General features: G+C 42.8%; 2 protein-coding genes across 6 annotated transcripts in view; one reads left to right on the top strand and one right to left on the bottom strand.

Moving 5' to 3' along the window:
- Window positions 1-281: 281 nt before the first annotated feature.
- PRELID3A (PRELI domain containing 3A) lies at window positions 282-15,782 on the top strand. Of its 2 annotated transcripts, none has more exons than XM_059857787.1 (6): window positions 282-438; window positions 2,830-2,998; window positions 3,301-3,390; window positions 4,139-4,209; window positions 4,304-4,406; window positions 14,988-15,782. In XM_059857787.1, the coding sequence occupies exons 1-6, from the start codon at window positions 407-409 to the stop codon at window positions 14,994-14,996; spliced, it is 474 nt and encodes a 157-aa protein (XP_059713770.1). In that variant the 5' UTR covers window positions 282-406; the 3' UTR covers window positions 14,997-15,782. The 2 variants fall into 2 exon arrangements, with proteins under 2 accessions (XP_059713770.1, XP_059713762.1); XM_059857779.1 differs by lacking the exon at window positions 14,988-15,782 and adding an exon at window positions 9,617-11,284.
- A 1,278-nt stretch (window positions 15,783-17,060) lies between these two features.
- Window positions 17,061-27,729, bottom strand: part of SPIRE1 (spire type actin nucleation factor 1) — a 126,527-nt gene continuing 115,858 nt past the window's right edge. For 2 of the 4 annotated variants that reach the window (XM_059857758.1, XM_059857750.1), the window contains exons 12-17: window positions 27,449-27,622; window positions 23,916-24,053; window positions 22,807-22,877; window positions 22,007-22,034; window positions 21,785-21,915; window positions 17,061-21,027 (exon numbers count right to left, since the gene is read on the bottom strand). In XM_059857758.1, coding sequence (XP_059713741.1) covers window positions 20,775-21,027; window positions 21,785-21,915; window positions 22,007-22,034; window positions 22,807-22,877; window positions 23,916-24,053; window positions 27,449-27,622 — 795 coding nt within the window. In that variant the 3' untranslated portion in view covers window positions 17,061-20,774. Of the gene's footprint in view, window positions 21,028-21,784; window positions 21,916-22,006; window positions 22,035-22,806; window positions 22,878-23,915; window positions 24,054-24,282; window positions 26,169-26,260; window positions 27,623-27,729 lie in introns of those variants that run through there. The other 2 variants (XM_059857766.1, XR_009488042.1) reach the window with 2 other exon arrangements.

Raw genomic sequence — 27,729 nt, 5'->3', positions numbered from 1 at the left:
ACAGGCCGCCAGGAAAATGGTCACAGCACCAAGCCTGACAGAGATCGAGAAGCGTTTGGATAATGCTATCGGGCACGCGGGGTGATTCCTGGGGCTGTCCTGTGCAGGGCTACGAACTGAACTTGGATGATCCCTGCGAGTCGTTTCCAGCCCGGAACACGGCGACACCAGGCCTGGCCGGCGCGCGCTCCTGCGCATGTGCGCTGCGTCGCCCCTTCAACGGGCGCCGGAGGGGCGGGGCGGTGACGCAGGAGCGTGACGCGCGCGCCGGCCCGGGCACGCCCCCCGCGCCCCTCCCGGCGGCCGCTCGCGCTCGCCGGGCCGGCGCGAGACTGTCAGTCAGCCGGGCTCCGCCGCCGCGCGCCCTGCTTGCCGCCGAGCTCTGAGGGACACACAGGGAGCGGCCATGAAGATCTGGAGCTCGGAGCACGTGTTCGGGTGAGGGGGCCGTGCCTGGGGGGGGCGGAGGGCTCGACGCGACCCCGATGCTTCAGCGAGCCTTGCCGTGCGGGGCGAGCCGGGTCCCGCCGGGGTGACGGCGGAAATGGGAATGCTGCGGGCGCGGCCGGAGGAGGAGGAGGGAGGCCGGGAAGAACGGGCTTCGGTGGTGCCGGTCCTGCATCGTGTCGAGCTGCTTCCTGCGCTGCCGGACCCCGCGCCTGGGCTTCTCCTGTGTCGGGAACAGCATTCCAACAGGATGGAGTGGTAGGGCTGGCCCCCACAGCGTGGTGGCTTGATGAAGGGCTGGGTGTTTAGGAAGAATAACTTTCACACCATAACTAAAAATCCCAAACTACCGATGTAGCCTATGAGGTGTAGACAGAGCGACGGTGTCCCTTAGCCTCAGGTGTGCCACTGTGTGCCCAGCAGCCAGCTCTAAGTGTGCTTTCCATCAGCGCTTTTCTGCACGAAACGCGGTTCTGGCCGTCCGCTTCCACCTCCGCCTAACGAGGAAGCGACAGGGAAAAGTATCGGGAGCTGTGTAGCGAGCTGTCCCGGGGAGCTGGCTCCGCAGGGCCCGTGCAGCTCGGGGAATGCCATCGCCGGTGATTCCTCTGTTACTGGTGTTCCAAAAGTCTTGAGGCCGAAGAGCACCGGGGATGATAGTTCTTAACATATTTACAAAATATCCCAGATGTGTTGCTCTGAATTTCTTTAATTACCTCAACACAACTGAATTCCTTGCACTGATGCAGGTCCTCGGTGCTCTGCTTCAGCATTGGTCTGGCGTAAGCGAACTGTGATTTCTAGCAGGAAATATCAGGCAGAGGCTGCTCGAGCATGACACAACTCCCGAGTTTGAGATGAGTATCTGTCACCTAGGGAATGCAAAAGCTATTTTTATTTGACATTTTCTCATAAAGTTCTGTATTAGAACATCCACATCTTATGGCGTAATGTGTGTGGGTGTAGGTAGTTCATTTGAATGGCTAATAAAATGTTGTTGTGCCTTATCAGATCTCTGACTCAGTCCCTTAGGGACATTTAACAGAATTTTGTCATTTTCAGTTTGTTTATCTTTTGTTGATGGAGGTGTAAAGTCACCAAAGATGGAACAAGAAGCAATCCTCCAGCTCTCCTTCTGCTGCAGGAATTGAGGGCTCTTATTTCTCCTGCATGCACCAGTAAAGCTTTCTGACACTTTTTGTGTTAGAAAAATAACTTATTTTTCCGACTTTCTGTTTGTTCTTGTAGAGCTGTACTGTCAGTGCCTTTCTGTACCAGTCTATTTTAAGACTAAAATAAAGTCCATTTAGGGCCCCAAGTGCAACTCTTAAGTACAAGTTGGCACCCCTAAGCCTTCTTAAGTTAGATGCCAATTGTTGAATTTTTAAACATACCTTTAAGGCCATTATGTCAGGACAGTTAGTTATTCTGAATATAGAAATAATTAGGGACAGAATTTCTCTGTTGGATCAAGTCCATGGTTTCTGTAGCCTCCTGTGTTTCAGAAGGAAATAGCTGAAGTACCTGAAGTGCTGTGTGGACAGTCTGGCCTTGCATAGCAGGCCAGCTCCAATCCCAGGAATCTAGGGTTATCAAACTTTGTTTTGTAAAAACAGTTCTGAGAAGAGTATCCATAAGTGGAATTCATGCTAACAAACTGCTGGAAGCAGTAGTGTAGGTGCAGACATCAGGCTGTGAACTGGTGGGGTTTCTAAAAATCCGTTTCTTTCACAATCATCCTTTTTTTAGTAGAATTTAATCTTTCTTTTCTTTTCTTTTCTTTTCTTTTCTTTTCTTTTCTTTTCTTTTCTTTTCTTTTCTTTTCTTTTCTTTTCTTTTCTTTTCTTTTCTTTTCTTTTCTTTTCTTTTCTTTTCTTTTCTTTCTTCAGGAAGGAGCAGAAGCTAGTGATGTCCTCTTTAGTTTACTTGGTATGCTTAGAATTACAGAAAATTTTGTGGTGGAGTGGACTCCTGGAGGTCATGTAGTCTAGCCCTCTTCTCCAAGTAGAGCAAGCTTAAGTGTTAGGTGAGGTTGCTTTCCTGGTGGATTTCTGGAACGAGCTGAAATTTCCACCATCTCTGTGGGCACTACTTGGGATGTCACTTGTAGCAGTGAGTGACTATTGCCCCTTGCCTTCATTTTTCTTAGCCTTGCATTAATAATTCCTTGCATCAGTCTGGAGAGAAGAATTTATTTTTTTTTCTGTTTTTGTATCAGTATTGCCTTTCCAAGCATAACTGTATTCCAAAGGGACTTCTGGGAGTTGTGAAGCTGCACAGTCTGTACCATATTTCACAACCTATCTCTTGATTTAGTATCATGTGATTACTTGCAATTCAATACAAAATACTTACAGATACTCTCACCTCTTCCTTTTGCAGGCATCCCTGGGATACCGTGATCAAAGCTGCTATGAGGAAGTACCCCAACCCCATGAATCCCTGTGTGGTAGGAGTAGATGTCCTCGACAGGAGCCTGGATAACCAGGGGAGGCTGCACAGTCACCGTCTTCTCAGCACGGAGTGGGGATTGCCCAGTATTGTCAAAGCGGTACATTTTTGTAGCCTTCATTCTTTATTAAGGGTGTGATCCCTTTTATGTCATCCTGTGAATTGGAGCTGATTTCAAAGTAAAAGCTGAAATTTGTGTGTGTCTGTAAATGCCTTCCAGGCTGGTCTGTGCCATGCTCTGTAGCTGATAAAATCTAGACAATGAAGTCTCGCCACTGATCACAATTCTGTGATATCCATGGATTTCTATTTATTTGGGGTCACTGAGAACTCGGCACTTATGTGTTTTAAGGTTCAGTTTGTTTGTTGGATTTTGATACTTAACTTTTTTTTCCCCTTCAGATATTAGGAACAAGTAGAACTTTAACTTACATAGAGGAGCATTCTGTGGTAGATCCAGTGGAAAAGAAGATGGAGCTTTGCTCAACTAATGTGAGTGGTGGCTTAAGAAGTTTCTGATAATTAGTTCTGGAAGTTGGATGTTTTGCTCTTAACATTTAGATTAGAAGTGTAGCTGTGTCTTTCATTGGAGGCAACAATTTACAGGTCTTAATCAGTGTCCTAGATGACTCTTTTTCCCTTCCCTTTTTCTTCTCCAAATTTAAATACTTCATCATCAAACATTTGGGATTCTGCTTTTAATCTAAGATTCTCAGAATGCATGTAAAATAGTTTGACTTTTAAATGAATGAGTTCTGTCATTTCCAACAAAAGTTTTAATGCGAAATGCCTTTTTTCATAGAATGTGAATGAAGCATTGTGCTAAATTTTGGTATCCTGGTAACTCATAAATCTCAGATTTAACGTGGGGCTGTCTGTAGGAGAGCCTTGTCTCTGTACAAGAGGCCTTGTCCTTCCTGAATATTAACTTTCTGTCTAATCCAGGTGGTCCTATGGGGGCCTGGAAGAGCCTCTCTTAATCATTGTTCATAAATCAGACTTGACATTCAGAGAAAGCTGTTGGTGCTCTGTCCTGTGAATGGGAACTTTGAAATAATTAGATCAAGGATAGGAGAAGATGCATCACCCTTTATGGGTCTTTTTATTGACTGTGTTCTGGGTTTTATATTCTGTGTACAGTCTTTTGACATTAAATTGAGTGTTCTGCTATTGAATATTGAGTGCTGCTGATAACAGAAAAATGAAAGGTGGGAATTTCAGCTCTGTTTTTGTTCTTAAGATTACACTCACAAACTTGGTGTCTGTTGACGAGAGGCTGGTTTACACACCTCATCCAGAAAACCCGGAAAAGTAAGTAGGGAAATTTGTGTGTGCCTTTCTGTCTAGGAGAAAATTTGTTAGTCCAGTTCAGCTTAGGTGTTAACCTTTCCTTATTCCCTTACAGGACTGTGCTAACCCAAGAAGCAATTATTACTGTTAAAGGCATTAGCTTGAGCAGTTATCTGGAAAGCTTGATGGCAAATACAATATCTTCTAATGCCAGAAAGGTACGTCTCTACCTCTCTTCCCCACCCAATCACTCTTTCTTTTGAAATAGTAATTGTCAATGGTGTGTGTTGAATGTTATATTTAATTTATCTAGATTTTGTGCACAGTGTTTCAGTAGTTTTTTACAGAACCTCAGCAACCTGTTTCTGGGCATTAGTGCTAGTAGAAAATGTAAATTCACTTTCAGCCTTTATAATGATGATTTATCAGTTAATACCAGCATATTTTCTATGCTGCTTTTGTCAGTTGTTCCAGTTCATATCCATTATTGAGCTGTCTCCTTTCCTTTGGCTTAAAGTAATTTGGTGTAAGCAGAAGCATATTCTCTGAGGTGAGACTGTGCTGGCTCACCTGGGTAACACTGCACTGACTGCTCTGCCCTGTGCTTGCTTTTTCTATTTTGCCTGCAGCCGTGGAGCTGCTCTTCAGCACAGGTAGAGCTGTGGGAGTGCTTATTTTTGAGCACTTTGTCCTATAGTTTTTTGGGGAAGAAATCGAGTTGCTAGAGGAGCATAGGCCTTGCTGCCGAACAGCAGAATGAGTGCTGTTAGGAGTTTGAGATTGTGTTCTGCATTGCTGGAGGGGTTCAGCACAGTAGGCGTCTGGCCCAGGTAACTCCTGCTTTGCCAGAAATCCTGTGCTTTGGCCACCCCTTCATCCTTGTTAGGAATGCTCCTTGACAAGCCAGTGTAAGCCAACTTGGTAGGACCAACTAGATCAGAGAGGAGAAAGCCTCCTTTTCCACCCTACTGTGTACTTCTAAGGTGAGAGGAAAACATGTGAAAATCATGGCATGGGGAAGGAGTGATGGATCATTTCTAGACACTGAAGAGTACCTTTACCTAGCTGGGTGCTCTCTGTTTTATGGAGGGTATTTCAGTTAAATTACAGTTCTGTTCTGATCCAGTTTCTATCTAAAAGTGGAGTGTATGTTCTTGAAAGAGAGGAACAAACCCTGGCTCGCAACCAAATTTCAGGCTAACCAAGAGGTAGCAAAGCATTGTCTAGTTGGCTTGTGTGCCAGATCAAGTTAGGCACACTTAAAAATGCTGGCAAAATTCCTCTTGAGGCATTGGCTTCATTTACATATCTCTTTTGAAATCAGAGAAACTGTAAATATTTCTTGGTACCTGTTGAGGTGTTGCCTGTGGGAGAGTTCAATTTCTTTTAAAGATTGTTCCGTTCTGCCATTTTCAAGGAGCGCACTGGCTTACAAGCTTCTTGCAAATCAGAAAGGTCTTCTTGTCCTGTGTATTTCACTGAAAAGTCTCTACAGATTTTGAACTTGGCAGGAATTTGTAATTGCTGTTACCAGCCCTTTCCTTGCTAACCAGTTCCTACTGAGCTACTACTAGCTCTTCTTGCATGCTGTGCTGTGCCTCTGTGCTCTCAACACCCCTCTTAAACTTCATGACAGTTACTGAAAAATGTTTTTGTTGTTCTGAAGAAATAGGAGTTATTGAGACTTTGCTCTGAGGTAGCAGTGGCAGGTGATACATTATTATTTTTAATGACAATGAAAAAATAATTTGCTGTTTATTGTAAATCTTTTTGTGTTACTCTAGGGGTGGGATGCTATTGAGTGGATAATTCAAAATTCTGAAAGCGCTCTAAGCTAGCAGTTCTCCACACCTGCAGTTTGTACTAACTAGTGGTAATGCCAGCATTCTGCTTCTTGGTACAGCATTTCAGCTTTCTAGCAAATATCTGCATGGACTGTTGTCACGTGGATTTCATAAATGACCCTGCATGTCTGTTTCACACACCTTGCATACAGGAATGGCAGACCTGTTCCTTGCACTGCAGTTGTGGAGGGTGAGCGTAGCCCCAGTCCAGGCTGGATCCATGAACCCGTGTTTGTGCCACTGGGCAGCCAACGTGCTGCAGCCATGTGCCACACAGTCTCGCTTATGGCTTGAAAACTGCAGACAACTAGGAATGTGAGGAATCCCTCCACTGACTGTTTGAGCTGGTCTTAGTTTCTGTGATTTCAGTATATAAAGCTGGTTCCTAAAGAAGTTAATAAATTGGCTAGTGAGTGGAATTGGCTTTATAAAAATGAAACAGATCTCTGTTCTTAGGATATAAAATTGATTTCTTGAAACAGGTTGCCTGGCAGGGCTAATGTTTTGTGTAGCGGAATTGTATTTGCTTTTCTTCTGCCTGAGGAATAGTGTTGCCCTTCTGAGAAAATCTGTGCAAAGCTTGAAGCTGTCAGGATGCCAGACTGCTCCTATTTTTCATTTGTCTTGTAGTTATATTCATTTTGGTAGTGACATGTCCCTGCAGTTGTATAACTATGACCAAATCTGAGTTCAGGGTTGAGAGAACTGAGTCTATTTGCCTCTATGAGACCTCTGCAGATTGTTTTTCTTCCATTAGTCAGTGTAGCCTGTCCCTGTCATTCCTGTATTGGCTTGCTTAAACCAATAAGATTTCTTAAAAAGAAAAAAATACATTTTGCTGCTTCTCCTAGTTAAGAAAGTTGGGCTTTTAACACTGCTTACTTTGAGATCCATGTATGCCATGAGTGTTTGCTTTTACGTTCTCATTCCACTAAGCTTTTATGGCTGTTTTTCTGGAAAACATCAAGTACAAAGGCTCAGCACTTACCAGTCATTAAGCTCTACCAACAAATCTTCATATGCAGCGCTTGTTCTGCCAGCCACATCATGCTGCTGACACCTGCAATAATGAATAACACAATGTGCATGCCTGGGGATGAGTGTGCTTGCTTAATGACTGACTGCAGAACTTGTTGTACAGTATGACACTTTATAGACAGTCCTCTGTCAGATTTTTTCTGATAACTGGGTAGTTTCGTGGCACTTGGAGGCTTTGGATCTGGTTGAGATTTATAACTTAATTTCCTGTGCAGAATGTTCCTGAAGTCTTCCTTGCCAAAATCATGAGTTTATTCTTAGCTGCAAAATATGGCATATAGTGTATGCTAGTCTAAGGAGATATACACAGACTTAGGTACTCTCAAAAACTGGAGGAAATATCTTGGTGCTCCAGTTAAATGTTATGTATTTTTTAAATTAATTTATCTCATCCACAAAGATATCAAGTAAGAGACAATGATGTGATTGTTTCAAGTCAGGGCCTGAAAAGAATCTCAGTGTTTTTCTACTGATTGTTTTCTATGGCCAGGGTGTTTTACATTCTGACTAGTCTTCTTTGAGCAATATAACAAATGTAACATCCAAGCCGTTGCTGTCTCAGTTCTGTGTGCCTGTGTCACCTCAGAGAGGATATTTAAACTTGACTTTTAAAGGTCCAAATGTCTGCTTACTGAAAGATGATTCCCCCTCCCTGCCCCCCACTTCTTCCTTAGTGAGCACTCATCTTAGTTAATTCACTGGCTGGTTACAACTTGTTGCTGTGCAGTAGCTTGCCCATGTCTGGGTGCTTTTATTTGTGCTTTGCTGGCATTCCCAGATCTTGCACAGTCTGTGGAGAAGTTGGACATTACTCTCTGCTGAAGAACAGTCACTTTGGTGCTCAAATAGAAGGAGCTCAGAAGTTAAATCATCCCTTCTAAGGTCTTCCATCAGCAACCTGTACTTAAAGTGGACAATTTCAATTGTGCTTTCTTGAATATTATTAGTATCTTTTAAAGAAATCTCTTGAACCAATTAACTTGGACATCCTAGTTCTTGAGGTAATTTGGGGTGGAGCTTAATCTCCCTTTCTGAGCCTTGACCAAGAGCTGAACCCTTTATTGTGATACCTGGATGATTTTTCTCAGTTTAAGGACTGCCTGCCAGTGCAGAAGTAGCAATTCGTGTTTATTCTATGAGTCCCTAGAATATGGAAAACCTAAAGAGAAACCAAGTCAGCCCTTCACTGACCTTAGTGAGTCATCTCAAGACAATCTTGAGATAACTGTACTCCTATTCACAGTAAAACTTAATTTCTTTTAATAGGTTACACTTTGCACTCTGGATCTGGGCTTTTCATATCATTCCAGACTGATGTTTCTAGCCTGGCAAAAAAATCCTTGAAGTGTGTATGAGCTTTTCAAAGCTGCTTATGCAGATTCTTGTTCATGTTTAGTAATCTATAAAGGACAGCAGCAGGTTCTGGACACTGTGATGTTTCTGTACACCTTTAATGAATATGTCAAAATTAGCACATCACAGTTTGGAACAGAACGCTGTACGGAGGAGGCCATGCTTATCCTTTCTGTCAATGTCTACAGAAGGCTTGAACACTGACAGTGGCTCTCCTGAACATTTATGATTCTTGGGCTCAAACCTTTACCTCCAGAATTCTAAGCTTGGCCAGAGCCATGTGGCTCCCACTTACTGCTCTCCACTGTTTGTATTTCTTATTCTTAGTAGAGTAATAGGGGTGAATGTCTCTTGACTTCTCTCTAAGTGAACAAAGGCCAGGTGTTCTCCGTCTGATCCCATCTGCTTGCTTTGACAAAAGCTGCAATTCTGAGCTTGCAGAGTTCTAAAATCTTGACTTTTGTTTAGTCTTTCTCTTTCTTGACTTCATTGTGCCACTGGCTGCATCTTGAGGTCATTGGGGTGCAGCTGCTAGAGTCTTCTTCAGGTGAAAGGTTTTTGCCAGGCTTATTGACCTGGGTTCTCCAGCTCTTACAGAAGCACTGGCTGTCAGTTCTGAGACTGAAGCATTCCCATACCTTGATATAAATTGTGCAACTCTCAATTAGTTTGATTTAGCTGCTGAAAAGTTGCCGTATACAAATGTAAAATTCAGTGTGAATCCACTTCTGAACTCTTGATTGGTATCAGATCACTTAGCTTCTACTTCAAAGAGCACTGGAAGACTTTCATTGTCCTGGATCTTCTCAAAAACTTGCTATATATGTTGGCTAATAAAGCTGAGAACAGTACCTGGATTTTGCCATAATATTCTTTGGGTGGTGGGAGCAGCAAACAGCAAGACCAGCAATTCTCTTAGGCAAGGAAACTTGACTGCTGAATTCGGCCTTGTGCTACTGGCAGCTCACACCAGCATTGCATTTGCTTCTGGCTTAGGGGTGAAGCAAATGCCTTTGCAGTGAAGTTTCCATAAGAAGATGCTAAGAAATTATCAATATAATCTGGTATCAAACTGTGCAGAGCATGGCATTGAATTTAAAACAAGTTTCATGTCTGACAGAGGAAGAACTATAGAAGCATGAGCAGTGGTGGTGTGTCTGTTCTGATCCTAAATCCTGGTATTTTTCTGGCAGGGCCGGGATGCCCTGGAGTGGGTGATCAGCAAACTAAACACAGAACTGGAGGAGCTGAAGTCCACGCGCGAGGGGATCAAACCAGCCATGGCAGCAGCGTCCACGGATAAATAAAGCCGAATATTTTGGTTCACCAAATAAAACCAAGTAACTGACAGAAAGTCTTATTCTGCAGACTGCTCTGTAGAGCTCCCTCCCAAGGCTGATCTGCAGAGATTTTGTCCATTTGTAAGAATACTGGATCAGTGGAAAAGTAACCTCATCCATCATCTCCACAGCAGCTCTTGTTGCCTACTGAAGTTTAAACTGACCTCCTGCAGATGCTCTTTTCATTTGAACAATTTATGTTTAACACTGGAAACAAAATGTTTAGCACAAATTCAAAGCAGCCTAAATGTACCTTTTCAAACAAAGGTAGAGGGCATGTTATATTTACACCATCTCAAACTGAAAAGTTTGAAAAAAAAGCGTGTGTGGGGTTAAGGGTTTTCTGTGTGAACTTTTGTTCTGTGAAGGGCTGATAGGTCCTAGAGCACTGAATTTTGTCTGGTTTGTAATCTGATAATGTCTTATGGCCAGTTAAAGGGAACTACATGAGTCAGAACGTGATACTGTAGAATCTGATATTTATCTAGAGGATCATCTTGAAAGGCTACATCTTCTAACTAACTCTTCTTAGGTGCTGCCTGAACATGACACACAGATACTTTACCTCTTAGATGTTTGTATCCAAACAAAGATAAAGTTTCTATTGATGTTAATAGCCTAAAATAGTTTTTCTGGTGGGAAGAAGGGTATAATTTATTTTCTTATTTATTAATTTTTCCTCTTTCCTCCCCTCCCTGTGGGGACAGGGATTACTTGAAGGTGCTGAAAAATACTTACTTATCTCTAAGAAGGGTATTTGTAGGCTGCTGGAATGAAGAGACTGTGCTGTTCCACTGGTCCTTGCTCTTCACATCACATCTTAACTGAAGGAGAAATTGATGCAATAACCAGAAGAGTTGAAATGAGACATGAGCAGAAAATTTTAAATCCAAATGATAAGGTTTCATAAAGAGAAACTATTAATTTCCTGAGTGGAATAAAGAAGAGTACAAGAACCACAAATGGACTCTAGTTTCTAAATGCTTTCTGTTAACTACTGACTACCAGTGTAACTGAACCTTTTCAACTCTTTTCCACGTGGGTACAAAATGGTTTTAAAATCCTCTGAAATGCTTCTCATTATCTGGAAAAATACTCCAATAGCTGCAGAAACTTTCCTATTAAATATGCATAAATATATACTGGTAATGACTCTAGCCTTGTCTGATGTTTACAGAATTGTCATGTTTGGTCCAGATATAGTATATATTTCTCTGACAGGACCCTCTGTTAGGGCATTTAAACTTATTTCTTGGTGTGCACACAAAGTGAAACAAATGTTGCAAGGATGTTTACTTGTTCAAGTGGCAAGCATGTGCTCAGGAAGCTGTTAAAGAGCATGAGTAACTTCTGAAAAAATTGAAGAGTAAATTGTTGGTCACTGCTTTGATCCGATAATTTTAAAGTGTTTGTAGCTTAAGAGAGTTTTCAGCATTCATATTCTGGTTGGTTTGAAAGTCAACTTTAATTTGGGTGTAACTAAATTACATTATCCTAATGAATAAACCTACTTTAAAAATACATCTATTAGTTGAAAGCAATTAAATGAATAGCAGATATTTACATTGCTCTTTTTTATGTGGACTAAAGCCCTTCCTATTTTGGAACAGAAACTTAGAGCTTAAAGCAGCCCATGTCTGGAAAATAAGATGGATGGCTTTGGTGCAGGTCAGTTGTTGTCCCCTTTTCAGGAGTGATGTCACTTCCTGGGTGAGGAACACAGAAGATGTTCTAGTTCCTGGTGTTGTTCTGCTAGGCAGGGGAGTGCAGCTATGGCAGAGCTCTGCACAAAAAGAGGGAAAATTGGTGGTGTGTGTACATTTGAAAACCTGTGCTGCAGCATTTCCATACATGCCTGCTGGAGGGATGAAAACATGACTGTCAGCAGGGGTAGGAAAGCCTTGGGAGAGGTTCATGTATTGCTTTGGTATGGGAGAAGAGTTGTCTAAAGCTGCTCCTTGCATCAAAAATGAAATATTTACTTAGTGTTGTCTTACCGCCGGCTGACCTGTGCTTCCAGCACTGGCTTCCACAGAAGTCACCACAGGCTGTCTGGACCTGAGCTCCTCTGCCACACCCTCGGGTCAATGCCAATTACACGGCAGGTTCCCGGATTACTTTCTTGACACTTTGTTTCCTTCTTGCAGGAACTAATCCCTGTCTGCTTCTTTCCCTATCTCCTTTCTGTTTTGTTCCTCCCTGGTTTTGTGCTGCTTTCACTCCACCATTTCCTCCCACTTAGGAGGTATGTGGCTAAATGCTTGGTTTTCCAATCTGCCTGCTGTTTCACTGGCCAGGCATCAGCACCTTTCCTACTTGTGCTCAGTCCTCTCCTGCTTTTCTCTAGGCTAAAGGAGAGTGGGGACGTTTTGGGTCGGAAACAACCAAATTTCTTCTGGAAGCTTGTTCCATCACTTGGCTCCGTCTCATCTTAGGGGTAGGTGCCTGTTGTGCATCCATGGGATTATTGATCTTCCTGTGGCTGTTCATTTTGCCAGTGTGTACAAAGGACCTTACTGTGGGTCACACAGGAACCAGGAAGGCTCCAGTGTTCAGCAGATGAAGTGGTTCTTAATCTCCAATAGGCTCTCCTGGGCAGTTTTTACCCTGCTCTCTGTCCTTATTGTTGGTGTATGAGGCTTCAATCCTTCTTCCTTGGCCATGTGACTGGTCAGATTGATGGGATCTGGTGGGATCTCTAGCTCTGTGCTGTGCATAACACTGATTTTGAAGCATCTCAATTCCCATTCCAGTTCTTAGACTGTTATAGACTGAGTTGGCCCTTGAGGCAAAAAAACCTCCTGCCTTTGGAGTTATTTTCATTCCTCCCAAGAGAAATTCCCCTATATTCTCTTTCTTTACTAGAAATGGCTAAAAAATATTTCTGAAGTCGGTTTTATGTCTCGTGCATTGGCTGAGGCGTCTCAAAGACAGAAAGCTGCATGTGAGGGAAAGTGTTAGGCTGCTTGTGGGAGCAGCAGAGCGCAGCTTTTTGGATTGCAGCAGAAGGAGGAAAAGGGATATGTAGGAGGAAAAAAATGTGTAGAGCAGAAATGGTGTGAAGTCAGTGCTGATTTACTTGGAGGGATCTTGAAGTGCTGAGGGCCAAGCAGAAGAAAGCTCAGAGCTTGTAACCGTGTTGATTAATAGGCAGCAAGTGCCATCTTGAGTAAGAATTCTGCACTTGGAGAGTTGAAAGTGGGACTGAAGTTGGGTTTTGTGAGCTGTGACAGGGAGGTTGTGTACAGCAGTTGTTCAAGCTGCAGTTTGGTGTTTCTTAGCTGCTAGGTTGCAATTCAAGGGTGTGATGTAGGGAAGTGGTTGGATTTTAAGAATTTGGTGCCAGCACATCCGGTCTCCATGCTGGATAGAAGTGTGGCTGCTCTCCCCATCCCTACAGCTGCATCACAAGTACCTGCTGTGGAGGGAAGGAGCTGGGAAGAGCTGGTTCCTGGCTGCAGGGGAAGCAGCGGGGGGAGACAGCAGCAGTGATTCCCAGAATCTGGCCAACTGGGCACGTTGGTTCTTGGCCCTGAAGCGTTTCAAGATGTTGAAAATCTCACACTCGAAATAGACTGGCTTCTGGTTGATGTCTAGTTGTTGTGCTGGTGCAGGCTCATGCTAGCAACAAAAGTATTGACTTAAAACAGTGGAGTCAGCTGGTCTGGTGTGTAGTTAATGGGTTGTTTAGACTATCCTTTCTTTTTCTTAATTTGGCCTTGTGCCAGTGTGAGTCTTCCATGTGCCCCCACGTTTCTTATTTCTTTTCCTCCATCAGGTCAGCAGGCATGCTGGAGGAAGAGTTATACTTGTTGGAACAGCAGGCAATCCTAGTGAAAGCTCCCATATTCTTTAAAACTTTGCTTAAAGTAAGCAAAGGCATTGAGCTGCAGTGGGTGGTGTTGGGAACTGCTGCAGAGCACAAACGGGGTGCTGATGTACTGACAATGTAACAACCTAGCACTGAGTAAATGACCAGCCATGTTCCTTGATGAGACACTTCTCATTCAAATCCTCAGGTGGAGCAGTGGTGGGTAGGCAACACCATTGCTGCTGCTGCACCTCCCTAGACTGAGAGCTGTGGAGGCCAGGGCTGTAAAGTGTCTATGTACCCTGTGGTGCGATCCAAAATAAATGCCATGTGCAGTTTAAAAAAACACTTCTGGGTGTGACTGTGGTAATATCTAACACACTGTTGGTTTTCTGAGAAAGCGGCAGAAACCAATTTCCATTTATCTGTGCTGGGTAGGCAGCAGGATCCAGTACCAGTCTCCCTGGAGCTTGCTGTAAGCCACACACAGCTCAAAAGCTCTGCAGGGGTCCTCTGGGCCTGGGCTGGTAACTGCATTTGGGACTGGCAGCTGCTTCATTTTGCATTAGAGCAGGAAAGACTCATCTAAAATCACTAGCCTTGACTTGTAAATAAGACCTTATTTAACTAATAAATTACCTTCTCACCCCACCAACATTACCACCTGTGAGAAACATGCAGGTTATGGGCTAAGCCTTTTAATTGCAGCTCCAGGGAGCAGGTCATGCTTTCACTATGGATTTGTTCAGTGAGAAGGCATTTCTGTGAAACACAAGTCCTGTCCTTTTAATTTTTCCACAACTGAGGTGATTGAGGTATGATTCTCATTTTACCAGAAGGCACCTTCAAGTGCAATGTTCAGTAAAGGCTCCTAATGTGGGGCTCTGCTGGTACAATACCTTCTCTTTTACTTTGCTATAATTTTGTTTCTGACCTTGCTAAGATCTGCAGCAGCTAAAGCCCAGAGCTCTGACTGGCCAAACAAACGTGGACCATAGCCTTGCCAGCTGTGCTGTGTAGGAAAAGGTGCCCGTGGTCTTTACGGTTCCCTCAAGAAAGTGAGAGCAATGCAGTATTTTTAAAGAGCTTTTAATTAGTAATGCATGAACAAGAAATTGCATTTCAGTACCACATAACATGGAAACAAGCAGTTCCATGTGGCCTGTTGCTGTTAGAGCTGATGCCCCTGGTGTCCCTGAAGATGCGCAGGCGGTACATGCACAGTGACAGCACAGAAGCAGGGGGAACTCGAATGGGAAGGGTTTGTGCTTTAGGCCTGTTAAAGTGCACCTCCCGTTTGGGATTTTTTTTTTTTCTTTATTAAAGAAGGGGGTGAGGGAAATGGAACCAGCTTTAACAGAAATACAGCTCAAAAATCCTTCTCATTATCTTCATTTTGCTTTTGATTCACAGGTAGTGTAACCACCAGCCCTTCAAAAGGAACATGCCCACCTTAAATGTCTCAGCTGAAGCTGGGCCCTGAGAGTGCTGCCTCTCTATAGATCTGTGCCAGCTGAACTGGTGCTTATTTCCACCAAACTTTGGAAGCCCTCATCCTGCAGGACTTATATCAGCTCATGCCCGTGTCCTTTAATTCTAGATTTAGCAGATTTCTGAACTCAGATTTCTGAAATCCAGTTTAAAAAATCCCACACTGCACTGTCTGGCCCAGGCCCGGTCCTGCAAAAGCTAAAGCATTGCTGGCTCCCATTTCTAAGCACTGGTGTCACTGGTTAGAAATGCAGAGAGGACCTGAAGCTTAGTGGAAACACCTTCAGCTGCATTGGAGGGACCAAGAATATGTTTTTTTCATACCGAGTGCTCTTATGGGTTGGTTTTTTTACAAATCAAATATATCAATAATCAAACAGGTCCTTTTTAGTGAGTTTACAGTAGCAGCCTGGCACCTTGAAAAACTATCTGCTTACAGGTGTATTTTTTAATTAGCTGTAGTAAGGCCTGTTCTGAAGGGTCTGTTCCAAAGGGCTGTCCCAAACATCTAGAAATGTTCTACAGAACCCATCTCGTTGCCCTGTGCAGAGAGCAGCAGCTCCTGTTACCTCAGGACACAGAGCCTGAGCTTCCTCACATCTGACACTCAGTTCAGGCAGGCACTGCCACTGCAAAACAGCCTGACCGGGGAAGAAACTGGAACGTTACTGAATTGATTTTTTGCAAATAAACAAACTAAGCTACTACTGCATACAATTTGATGCCTGTTTAGCTCCTTCTCCTGATTACGCCCCTTGACGTTTGTTGAGTGCAGACCTACCGTAGAAAAATTCATTCACAAGTCTTTGCTTGTCAGAGTATTGTCAAGTTTCACCTCTCTGGAATTTGTTTCACCTGGAAGTAGGGCTAATTGTTTTCAAGTATTGAAAGCAGATGGAAACTTGCACTGCAGGATCCTTTCAGCTCTGACACTGAGCACTCAGCTCTTCAGCAGCAGCTCTCAAAATTCTTTAAACAGTTTGTAACCACTTTGAAGTGTCTTTTTGCAACTGGGGACTCTGAGACACAAAGCAGCTCACTACTTGTGTCAGGGCAGCTGAGCAACATGGGCAGCTTTGGGATTTTTCATTGTCAAGGTGAGGGAACAGGGAAGGCCCCAGGCTGCCTCTGCTCTGGGCTGCAGGAGCTCACAGGTGCCACTCAGCACGGGGGTTCTGTGCTTTGTGTGTCCCATCAGGCTGAGCTAATGCACCACTGTCATGGCTCTCCTACAAGGAAGTTCTGGGGAACAGTAATTTCAGGTACCCAAAAAGTCTAAAACACAGTAGTAAAAATCAGACAGGAGCAATGAAAGAGGTTTCTATAGCTGGAATTGGTATTCATAAACATTCTCAGACTGGCCTTAAGATACTCATATACAAAAGAAGAAATAAACCAGAGCAGCTCCAAGTTATCAACATGGCAACAGTTTAAAATTTTCTGGTAACATGAATATAATTAATCTGCTGTAGCACCAGAGTGTGGAGTTGCAGCACCTTTCTCTCATGCCTGTGTGCTGTCACTGTTTCACAGATGAGACTGAGATGTAAGACAGACATTCCTAAGAGTTGTGCAGAGCTGCTGGATGAAGTAAAGCAGGAAGGTAGCAATCAGGAGTTTAAAGTTGGAGGTTCTAAATAAGTTTTAACCTATAGAGCATGCAGCCAGTAACGAACCAGGGAAGCTGATGCTGAACTTGACTGGGGAAAAAGGGATGCTCAGGAGAGAAGAGAGAACGATGTAAGAGTTGTGATAATAATGTTCTCTCTCTCCATTTCTGGTTTAAAAACTAAACCAAATCCATCAAAAGCCTCTCCAAAAGACTGTCAGCATTTCTCTCCCAATGATGAGGGAGGGATGGAGATTTCCCAAAGCCTGTATTACATGCAGGACAAATGTGCTGCCTCAGGTACAGCCCGCCAGTGTTGGAAGAAGCAGCACACTGGTAACAGAGGGAGTTGGCTGCAGATGATGACAAGGAGTTAATCACATCACTGGGGTTACACAAGCAGTTTTTATTGCTATTCTAAAGGTACTTCAACAGGTTTTCATCCCTCATGCAGCCCAGCCAGTGTTCAGCTGTTATGCAATCATTTTTGTTAAAAATTCTTTGCCAAAAGAAACATCTGACTGATCTTACAAAACCATAAAAGCATGAAAAAGAGAGAGACAGAACCTTTAAATCAGCTTCCCCATGAATAATTAACACAGACAAAGGTTATAATGGAAAGGCATTTTATTTTTACCAGGTAACACCCCTCCCTGTATAAAGGAAGTAATGGAGAAAGGGAAAAAAAAAACCAACAACCCCTCAAAACACTACTGTCACCATGAACACTTGAAAGGTCAGGTCTGAGAGCTGCAGCAAAACCCTGCTCACATCTTCCATCACCACCATGAGGCAGAGCTGGTTTTGCATTCCCCACAACCAGGTTCACATACAAAACAAGACTGATCCTGCCAGAGGCATTTTTAGCTCCTTGGATCTCCTATGATATATTTTAACAGACCTTGGGCATACTAATACAGCTAAAAAAGAAAAAAAAAAAAATTTTAAAATTCGTGGAACGGAGTTCACTGTGCTAGTGCCACGTTCTTTTCAGCAGTAATTCATTCTAAGATGTGCAAACTGTATTAGGGGGCTGAAAGCGTTAACTCTAATAAAAGATAACAGCCAACACACACATAAATAAGACTCGTTTCCTTTTTAAAACATCATGGGAAATTCAATTCCCATTTCATGATTGATGGAGACTTCCTAAATATTAATAAATATATTACAGATATTTACAAGCTTCTGATTTCCCCCTCCGACGCTGACGTGAAGTTCAGCCCGTAACTAGGACATGCTGGGCAGCACCACGGGGTGCTGGGCCAATGGCTGCAGTGCATTTGGGATGCTGGTGCAGGCAGGGAGGAGATGGAAAGCTAAAAATAGCCCCCTCTGCAGAGCCAGGCAACCAGCGAGCTTAGCTCCTTCAGGCTTCCCGCGACCAACCAACCCGCTGCTCGCGGAATGAAATGCTGGGATAATGCGGAGCAACTGTGCCAGGGAGGAGCCAAGGGGAGAGGCAGCCCTCCACACCGTGTCTTCTGGAGCCTGCCACAGCACGTGTCAGCAGCTTGGAGGGTTTTTTCCAGGGAAAAAGGGAGGTTATCCAGGCCCTGGCCCAGGGCAGCTCTGTGTGAGCAACAGGGTGCCATCTGTACAACCACTGTGTTGTTTTTCAGTGTTTGTGCCCTGCTCAGCACAGCAGAGCCTGCCCTGAGCCAAGGACTTGTGGGACTTCTGGCAAGGCACAGGCTGGATCACAAGGCTCTGCCACTGCCTCAGAGCCACCCCTGGACACTGCCAGAGTGGAGCAGGGCACAGGCATGAAAGACTTGTTTGCCTTCACATGCTCGGGAGCTACTTAGTCCTTCATCCTGCCTGCTCTACAACATCCCAAATTCCTCTCCAAGAGGAAAATTAATGTGCTGGATGCCCTGCACCTCGGTGGTTTGAGGACATCAGGGAAGCAGACTGCGAGCAGAGGACTGCGCAACTGAAACGTGGCCAGGGCATCTCCATGAAAAAGTCCCAACAACAACAGGGCAAATGCAAAGTGAGATTTCCTGCATTTGTTTCTGTCTGGTTCCCCCGGTGCACTGTGCAGCAAATACATGGCCTGGTTTTGGCACAGAAACAAGAAAAAGTGCTGATGTGACTGAGATCAGGCAACCCTTCCAGCAACAGCAGAACCTTTCCTACCAGCCAGCCTGTGCTGCTCCCCTGCAATCCTACATCCCTGTGCCATGCCAGTACTCCAGATGCCTTAACATGCAAGACACTTTTCCAGAGGTACCATGAGGAGAGGGCTGTGACACCTGACCTTAAATGGGACAGCAAGGAGGGAGAGTTAGCACTCAGCCCTGCTTTTCCTGTTTGCATTGGTTCAGAAAAAAATAGAAACTATTTCAATAGTTTCACGTATGTGAAAATTCTCATTTTCCAAGGGGGCTTTTAAGAAAAAAATAAGGATGGCTGACTCCCTGGGAAGGTTTACAGAGACTTTTGCATGTGCTTTTCAAATCAGCCTAAAAGAGATGATATGGATGGCTGCTCCAAAGGCTGCCAAATGGGAGCCAAGCAGCCCTGGTGCCTCCCAGCCTGGGCACTGTGCATTGCCAGGGCCAGAGGGGCAGTCTGTCTCTTGGGTTTTTTGGACAGAGGAAGCTGTTTTGTTTAATACACCTTTAAAATTATGTTATGGAAGTCCAGTTCCAGCAACTTTGGAGCAGTTCTGAGGTATCTCTCATTAACTCGAAGAATAGAAATGTTAATAAATAGATCTGAAACTTTTCTGCTATGTCATTCTATAATACACTGCTATATAGATATTAAATATGCCTCAGGGTATTAAAAAATTTATGAAAAAAGTTACAGTAGTTGATTTCAAGTATTAATAACTTGGCTATGTTAGCTTGTATTTAAATACCAAAAAGATCTGGCCCCAAATTATTGACTAAACTCTGTCTATGACTGAATTTAAAAAAAAAAAGTATTTTGAATATAAAAAAAGTGCAAAAAAGCATGAGAAGTCAGTTAACGTTGTAAAATTGTTGGAACTTCTAAACAATTAGTCTAGCACTCCCTTGTGAGTGAATTAAAATGGGGAAAGAATGAAAAAAAGATTAAAGGAAAAAAAAGAGATCGCTCCCAATCTGAGAGAGCGCTGTCCCAAATTTCAGCCAAACACGAATTTTTATAGCCAAGTTATAAACCCCAGAAAAAATGGGGCTACTAGTGGATATGCTGTCAGACAGAACTATAGCAGTATCTGTGGGGTCCATTATAATACAAATTTACACCTTACTCACTGCTTTCTCTGAGTAACCATAAGAACAATTTTACAGGTATTCAGTTAAAATTAGAAGCCTCCCTTATTTCCCGTCCTCCCCATAAACTGTACAACTTTGTCTACTACTAAAATTCACTGCTACTAGTAGTCGGTATCATACATTCAAGATAGAAAGTGAACGACTAAAACCTGCTCAGGAGTCACTCAGAAGGACACTAAGGCTTAAGAAGAACAGCAGCTCAGGGGTGTGACCGACCACAGGGGCCAAGAGCTTTGTCACCTGCTTTGCCCCAGGGCGCTGACACTGACAGAGTCCCGTGCTGAACCCTGATCTCAGAGCAACAAATGGGTCAAAGGAAGATGGATCTGACCGGAGCTGCTCCCGCTGGGTGCCTGCTGTGCGACGCAGCCCTTGGCTGCCTCAACGAGGGCGTGAGCATTCCGAGGGTGGGAATGCAGCAGGACCTATTGTTTGCTAGTGTGCTAACGCTGACACTGTGCTAGATCTGGATCTCCACCAGACACCTGCTCTCAGCTCATCTCCTGAAAAATGATTTAAAGCATGGTTAAGAAAAGACTGAAAGCGAGAAAAGGCTTTCTCATTTCGACGCACACGTACAAAAGAGGCAGCAACTCCCAACTGTTGATTTTCTCCCAGTGCGAGCAGCTGCCCCGCCGCGAATCGCCCTGCACAGATCCAAACACAGCGCTCTGTGTCTCCGGGAGCTGCTGGAGCAGGAAATCCTGTGACCGAAGGCAAACCCAAGCCAGTCAAGTGAACGAAGCAACGGGGTGACAATCCGGATCCAGTGACCTTGCTGATGGATGATGACCTCATGGAGATGAAGCAAAGCAGAAGGCACGGGGCTCAGATCTCATTGATCGTCCTTTCCGAGGGGCAGTACTCCGAGGTTCCTGGTGAGGACATGTAGAAGGACTGCGTTTTCCTTTTTAACCTGGCTCGCTTGTTGGCCAGGGACAGGCTGCGCCGGCTTGAGTTGATGATTTCTGAGATGAACTTCTTGCAGTCCACGCAAACCTCCATTGTGCTCCAGTCCTCCATTAATTCTTTGGGAAACTCTTCGTGCGACTTATCCACAGACTTGGACCTTGAGGTCAACCTGAAAAGCAAAAGAGCAGGATCCGTCACATTATTTGTCAGCTTGGCTGTAGGCCCCAGAAAAAAATCACATCAGAAAGGTCTGGATTTAAATTTTCCTTCCTCCTGTCACAAATTACTCCAAACACTGGAGAGGACAGCTTCTGCCTGGATTGGCAAGACTGCAGGGTCACTGACTGACGGCGTGTGTATTTACATCCTGGCAAAAACAACCTCACTAGTAACTAAAAATAACTGATGTTTTTGGCTAATTTACACAGCACCATAGCAATGGTGATCTGTGCAGAGGGTTTATACAGCAGATTCCCTCAAAAAGAAGCATTTCTTTTATATTTGATTAGCTCTGACAGCCATCTATGTATAAGATATAAAGCCAATAGTATTAAAGTGAAAAAAAAAAAGAAAATTGGAGTAAGAAAAATAAGGGGAAAAGAAGATAAATCTGTGCACTAGACATCATTGAATTCTCATTCAGTGGCTGATTTCAGCCTGTAAAATTTATTTCCAAGGAGTCCATTCACACCAGAAAAAGACATGTTAAAATACAGTTGTCCCCGACTCTCATTATTTTTCGGCTGTAATGTGAAAAAGGTTTAAGACACTGTTAGGACATTGTTAGGCTTCAGGAAAGTTACTACAGGCATTAAAAACATGACCAACTACAAAAAGGTGAGCAGCATCTTCATGATTGACAAGCCAGCATGAAACATTTGGGGAACATTTGCAACAGACACAAGTGAGGCAGGGCTGTCTCTCACCTGCTCCGCAGGGAATGGTGGTGACTGGTAGAGGGTTTCTCTGGCCTCATGAAGCTTTCTCCCCTTTGCAAGGTTGAAGGTCCCAGGGAGAAGATGGGGAGGGTGGAGTATGGCTTCGATGGCAGCCGCATCTGTTGGGGACAGCACAAGGCACAATGTGCAGCATCATTACAAAGGTTGCAGCTTTTTAGAAAGGCTCAAAACAAAAGTTTCATTACTTACTTTTTTGCAACACTGTGAGCATACAGGCCTGTGTAAAAAAACAAGAGCATGAATCAATCCATGGGAAAAATTATGTTTAAATCAAGAGTAAGGGATTTCAGGAGATAGAAACCCACCCCCCTCCATCCTCCCCTTAAACAAACATTTTTATTTTTAAAGCTTCTTCAACATAGTAACTTCAATTAGAACATGAAGCCAGAAGCAAGGAGAAATGCTGAGCAAAAATGTCACCTAAAACAAAAAACAGGAGGAAAAAAAAAAAGAAAAAGAAACTGGTTTTCCTCTAAAGAAATCTCTTCTGGTAAGTGAGACCAAAACTCTGTGATTACATAGATCTTCTGACTTATTGTCTCACTGTTAACTTAAAATTTATCGTTTGGCCTGCAATTATTCCTTCTTGCATTTCCCCAGCCTCAGTACTCAAAAAAAAAATTGCCCAAAAAATAAATTCCCCAAGAAATAAATTGCCTTGAAATGTTTTCCCCAAACACAGTGGTTGTAGAACTATTGAGTGGGGAGCCTGAGTAAATTCCACGTTGCTTTCTCATAAGCATTAAAAAAAAAAAAACAAACAAAGTTTCTCTCACTTTTAGTCAAGAGTTTCAGTCCAAGGAAGCAATTCAGTAATTTACAAATGAAATGTTTCTGCATACTTTTTTTCTTTTTTTTTAACAAAGACTGTTACAGAAATAAACCAAACCAGCGGTATGCAGCAGAAATTTTCGAGGGTTTCTAATGTATAAATCAATCATTTTTCCTATGAAATTGTAGTCATTTATTAACAGACATTAAATATTTACCTCTTGCAGAACTGACAAGTGTAAGACCAGGTAAAGAAAGAAAACCTTCTTGTTCGACAGCAAAAGCAGAGCTAGAGGAAGAAGAACAGAGGAATGCACAGTGTTAAGCAAAGTCCCACACAGTGATGACTTCACTGACCAGTTGCTGATGGCAAGGTCACAGTGGCAGGGCTACATGCAGTTCTGGGGTCTGTACTTCTAAGATGACATTAAGAACAAGGTCCAGAACTGTATCTTCATATATTTAAAATTAGGCCTTTAATTGTTTTGCCTAAATTAAATACTTGCTCATTAACTAGATAACTTTGGTTAGAAATAAAAGCAAACAATTTTAATAGTGGGGTAAATTAATTAAATCCTCAACCTACTTTGAGATTTGAGAAAAGCTCATTACTAAGCTTTATATGTCATGACAACAGGCAACAGCTGAATTTAATGAGGGACATTATAAGATTATTGTTCCTCTGCCTTAAATGTATTGAACCTTTAAAATAAATCTGCACATTAGATACAGGTAGGCCTGTAGATAAAACACACAGTGAAGTCAAAATAGGCTTTCTGGAGGTGTCCAAGGATGCTGCTTCTGCTGGGAAGTACCAATCTCCAATCTGCAGTTTACAGAAAGGTGCATTAGTTAAGGGGTCTCTAAAATTAAACCTCCTTCTGGTTGCATCACTTCTCTGCAGGCTTTAATTCCCTCTATGCTAGATAGTAAGGGTTCATATATGAAGAACTTGTAGTTTTCTGTTGCTATCTGTGATTCTATTTTCTGGAACAGAAAAGGTAACCAAACCTGCAGAAGGCATGGGGACAGAAATCACCTCAGTCAAAGAAGTTCAAACCAGACACATACAGATACTCTCTGATAATTGCAATTGCTACTGCATTTTTATAGGCAATCTGAACAAACAAGGCGTTTCCATGAAAAGTTTTGATGTTTCTGGACATCACTTGAGGAAGTTGACCCATGTATCACACATTTAGGGGGATGTTTGGTGGATAACTCTTCTTTTTCTCTAATAGAGGGTAAGAAACAAATGTGTAAATGAGAGGCTTGTGCAACTGGCCTCTCTCAGTACCCTGCAGAGCCTCCCCAGACTCAGCCCTACCTTTCCTTTCTTGAGAGCAGTGTAGACATCTTTATATTGCTGGTACTTCTCCAGCTCCGCCTTCACAAGCACCTGACGGATGTGCATGACCTCCTCCACTGTCAGAGCCAGACATTCCACGGGGTAACAGAACTCCTCCTGGAAGCCAAAACCCCCATATTATTTCAAAGACAAATGGCTTCTTCCAGACTTCAGCCTAGACAACCAGCCACCTGGTTAGTAACTCCAGAAACAGGGGGTTTCTCCCATCAAACTGGAATAGCACTGGCTCATTCATGGGCATCACATGAGTGCCAAACCACTGGAAGCTGCATAAATGTAAATGATCTTATGCTCAGCCTTCACAACAATGACAGTTTTCTTCATCTTTCCTCCTCAAATCACTTGACTCTTCTCTCCATTTGTCTTTTATTGTGAACATTTGTTTCAAGCCAATCAACATTCAGATTTATAAATTGAAAGGGAAAATGTAATATGGTAGATGGCATTATTTTATGTATACTGTTTGAGGTATACATCAAATAATTTCTCTCAGACTTTGTGTTGCCCAGAGTGGCCAAGGAAAGTTGTTAGTAGCCCATTCTAGCAAAAATTTTTATTCAGTGGTACCACATCTTAGTGCTCACATGATCAGAATCACACCAAGACTACAAAAAGTTACATCAGCTCAGGCAGAAAAGGTCTCCTTTCTGCCCCAGAAAGTAACAGCAGCAATTTAAACTTTGCAGAATAATGCTCCAGTATCAAGCAGGTGAACTGCTTACCCAGTGTTGCATTATAAATGGTAGAGACTCAAATAGAGAATTAAAGGCACAACTTTCCACTTAAAAATTTTGTATTTGTTCTGTGTCACAGCATTTAGGAGAATATTGAGTTCCGAATTCCTGAATTTGGTACCAGGGAATAAAAAGCACCAACCCAATTTGTAATTCAGCCCAGTAGTTGATTATACATTTCCAAAAGAAAGACAGAAACCTCTGTGGGAACTCCCATTGCTTAATGCTTAGTGAACCTTTTCAGCCAGCCCAGAGGGGCTACTGTGCAGTAAGGACAATGACAGGCACTGCTCTCTGAATAAACGAAGGAAATTTCTCCTGCATACACAAAGACGTGGCTGACAGTTTGGAGATCTCGTTTACAAATTGAAGTGATGAATCGGATTAGTACGGAAATGCTCCATTTCCATGTACTCAGAGTTCTGTCTTTCCATCAGATTAAAAAGAAAATCCTTCTACATTGCAGACCTGGCAAACATTAGCATTTAGGAACCACCACATTTTTAAAAACTGTTGTCTTACCTATCTAGAAAGGGAACACAAAGAAACTTCACTCTGTTTTGGGTACCCCACAAAAGACTAGAATTGAGTTAACTGTGTTAGATTTGCCAGCTAAACCTTTAGGATATGGAAAACTAGTTTTCTGGAAAAAACAAACTATATCAAAAGCAGCTGTAATTTGCTCTGAGGTGTAAAACTGCACAGCCAAAACAAAGTATCTTCTGTTCCTTATGAGCAACTTTACAGCTAACCAGCAGCTCTCAGCATTTCGTTCTGGGTTCTTCCCATAGCAACTGCCTTGCTATGGGGAGGCATGGCTGAAGGCTGGGGCGGCACGGGAGAGGAAGTGGGTGGGAAAGCGGGATGCACACAATGCCAGCAAAACCCCCCCAGTCTGCATCCTGGGAGACTGAGGGAAACTATCCGAGGTGAATGAGGCTGACTGAATGCTTGCAATCAACCAGAGCTTTAAGTCCTTTAGAAAGACATTTCTTACTTGAAGCTCTTCCTTCCCCCTCATGAACGCCCATTCCTTTAATTTACAGAACGATGACGTCGGGGAATATTGCTCCTTTGAAGAAATTCTGCGGATCTGCTATAGGTGTAGAGCACGTACTAGGGGAATAGTGTGGGCCTGTTGTTGTACCAATCAAAATGAATACCATTAAAATAGAAATAGCCAGCAGGCAGCAGGGGAAACATAGAAAATATTCACATGTTTAAATGCTAATGTTTTAATTCCAGTGGTTACACAAGGACAACAAAATGTTAATGCAACATTAAATGAAAGATAAATAATCAGTTTTCAGAAAACTGCTTGGATTTTTTTTCCCTTTTCAGAATATAAATAAGTACACAAGAAATTCTTTTTTTTCTACACTACCTCTAAGGCATTGAAATTAATTAAATTTTGCTAAGCACTGGCTAAACTTCATTGAACAATGATGCTTTGGAGTTACTGCTCAAACTTCCAAACCTGCACCCAAATTCGGCAGCTCCAAGTGAGAGTACTCTGGCTAAACTTCATTGAACAATGATGCTTTGGAGTTACTGCTCAAACTTCCAAACCTGCACCCAAATTCGGCAGCTCCAAGTGAGAGTACTCTGCAATACTCACATATGACAGAACATGGTAAAGACAAAATGTGCTTTGAATAGTCTTGATTTTCCAGAATTACACTCAATACTCTTCTTAATATTAAACACAAGCCAATATGCTTATTTATAAAGGGGAAAAAATATTATTTGCAAATACTATTTTGAACTTGAAGTGTCCCTGATCCTCTTGGGGACTGGATTAACTCTGACTATACAATCATTTTATAAACACTATACCTTAAAGTGTGTATGTATAATTTTTTTATGCAGGAAAAGCAGGTAGTAAGAATTGCATACCCATAATGTGCTTTGTAGGTCATTCTCAGGGTATACACACCTAATAGGTTCTTATGAGTAACACATTTTTACTCTAATGCATTCCTTCTTCTCATTAAAGGATGTCACTAGACATTCAAATGAGTTGCATTAGTAAATTGCAAAATGAATGAGTGCCAGAGTGGCCTCTAAATTCTGCAATTCACAATTAGTCAGGCAGTCTAAACTCTTGCTTCTTTTGCAGACTACACATTTCTAAAAGGTCAGTTGTATATCTCGACTATAAACTCTCCTACAACTTCCTTCCTCCTTCCACTTATTGGCTGGGACAACAAAAAGAAGGAAAAATTAATTCATTAATGTTCAGTTAACATAGGAGTAAATTAATTACTTTTTATTTTCAGTGGATTTGCCTTCCCTGATAGATGGATATGAGCTATTCTGCAAGTTCTGATATACAAGTGTGCTGAGGACCAAAACAATATGTGGGTTTTCAAGTAAAGCAGATTACAAGTGCCCTCCCATTCTACATAGTGTACCTTGGGAGAAACATAAAACCTCAATCTTTTAAACATAGTCCAAGGATCACAATAGTTTTGCTGGATTTTTGCTGTAGGATCTTCATGTGCTGTAATATTTAAGGTCTGTCCCATTGATAATCTGGTGATGTTGCATTTTTAGTTTGCTGTCCTTTCAGAATTGATTTCTTTTCCCCGTGAAGTGATTGAAGACACACAAATATCCTACACACATTGAAATCAAAGTCAATCAGGTGCAATGTCCCAGCCTAAGCTGTAATTCTTGCCACAGCTGAGGAAGTGCTCCCCTAGGAGGGAACATGCTGGTGAAGGTGATTTCCAAAGCCAGCAAAAAGAGGCAAACCTTTGCGGGTTTCCACCTGCTGGCAAAAGCTCTCTCACAGAGATAGTACATAGCCCCTGCCACCCCACACATGGCTGCTTCAACGGGATGAGAGCTGAGCAGAGAAGCTGTTTGCATAGTTGAAAAAAGTGGTCTGAAAGTCATCCTTGGAAATAAACTGGTTATCCTAGGAACCTGAACAATAGATAGGAAGCAGAGAAGCGAATGCTGTGTATAAATGAAACCATTAGCTTTGGTCCTCTGGATGATGACAAAAAAAATAATGATAATAAAAATAATTA

Source organism: Haemorhous mexicanus, chromosome 1 (genome assembly GCF_027477595.1).
Source record: "Haemorhous mexicanus isolate bHaeMex1 chromosome 1, bHaeMex1.pri, whole genome shotgun sequence".
Classification (NCBI taxonomy): domain Eukaryota; kingdom Metazoa; phylum Chordata; class Aves; order Passeriformes; family Fringillidae; genus Haemorhous; species Haemorhous mexicanus.
The sequence above is the reverse complement of the archived record's forward strand: the minus strand, read 5'-3'. Positions and strand labels throughout refer to the sequence as shown.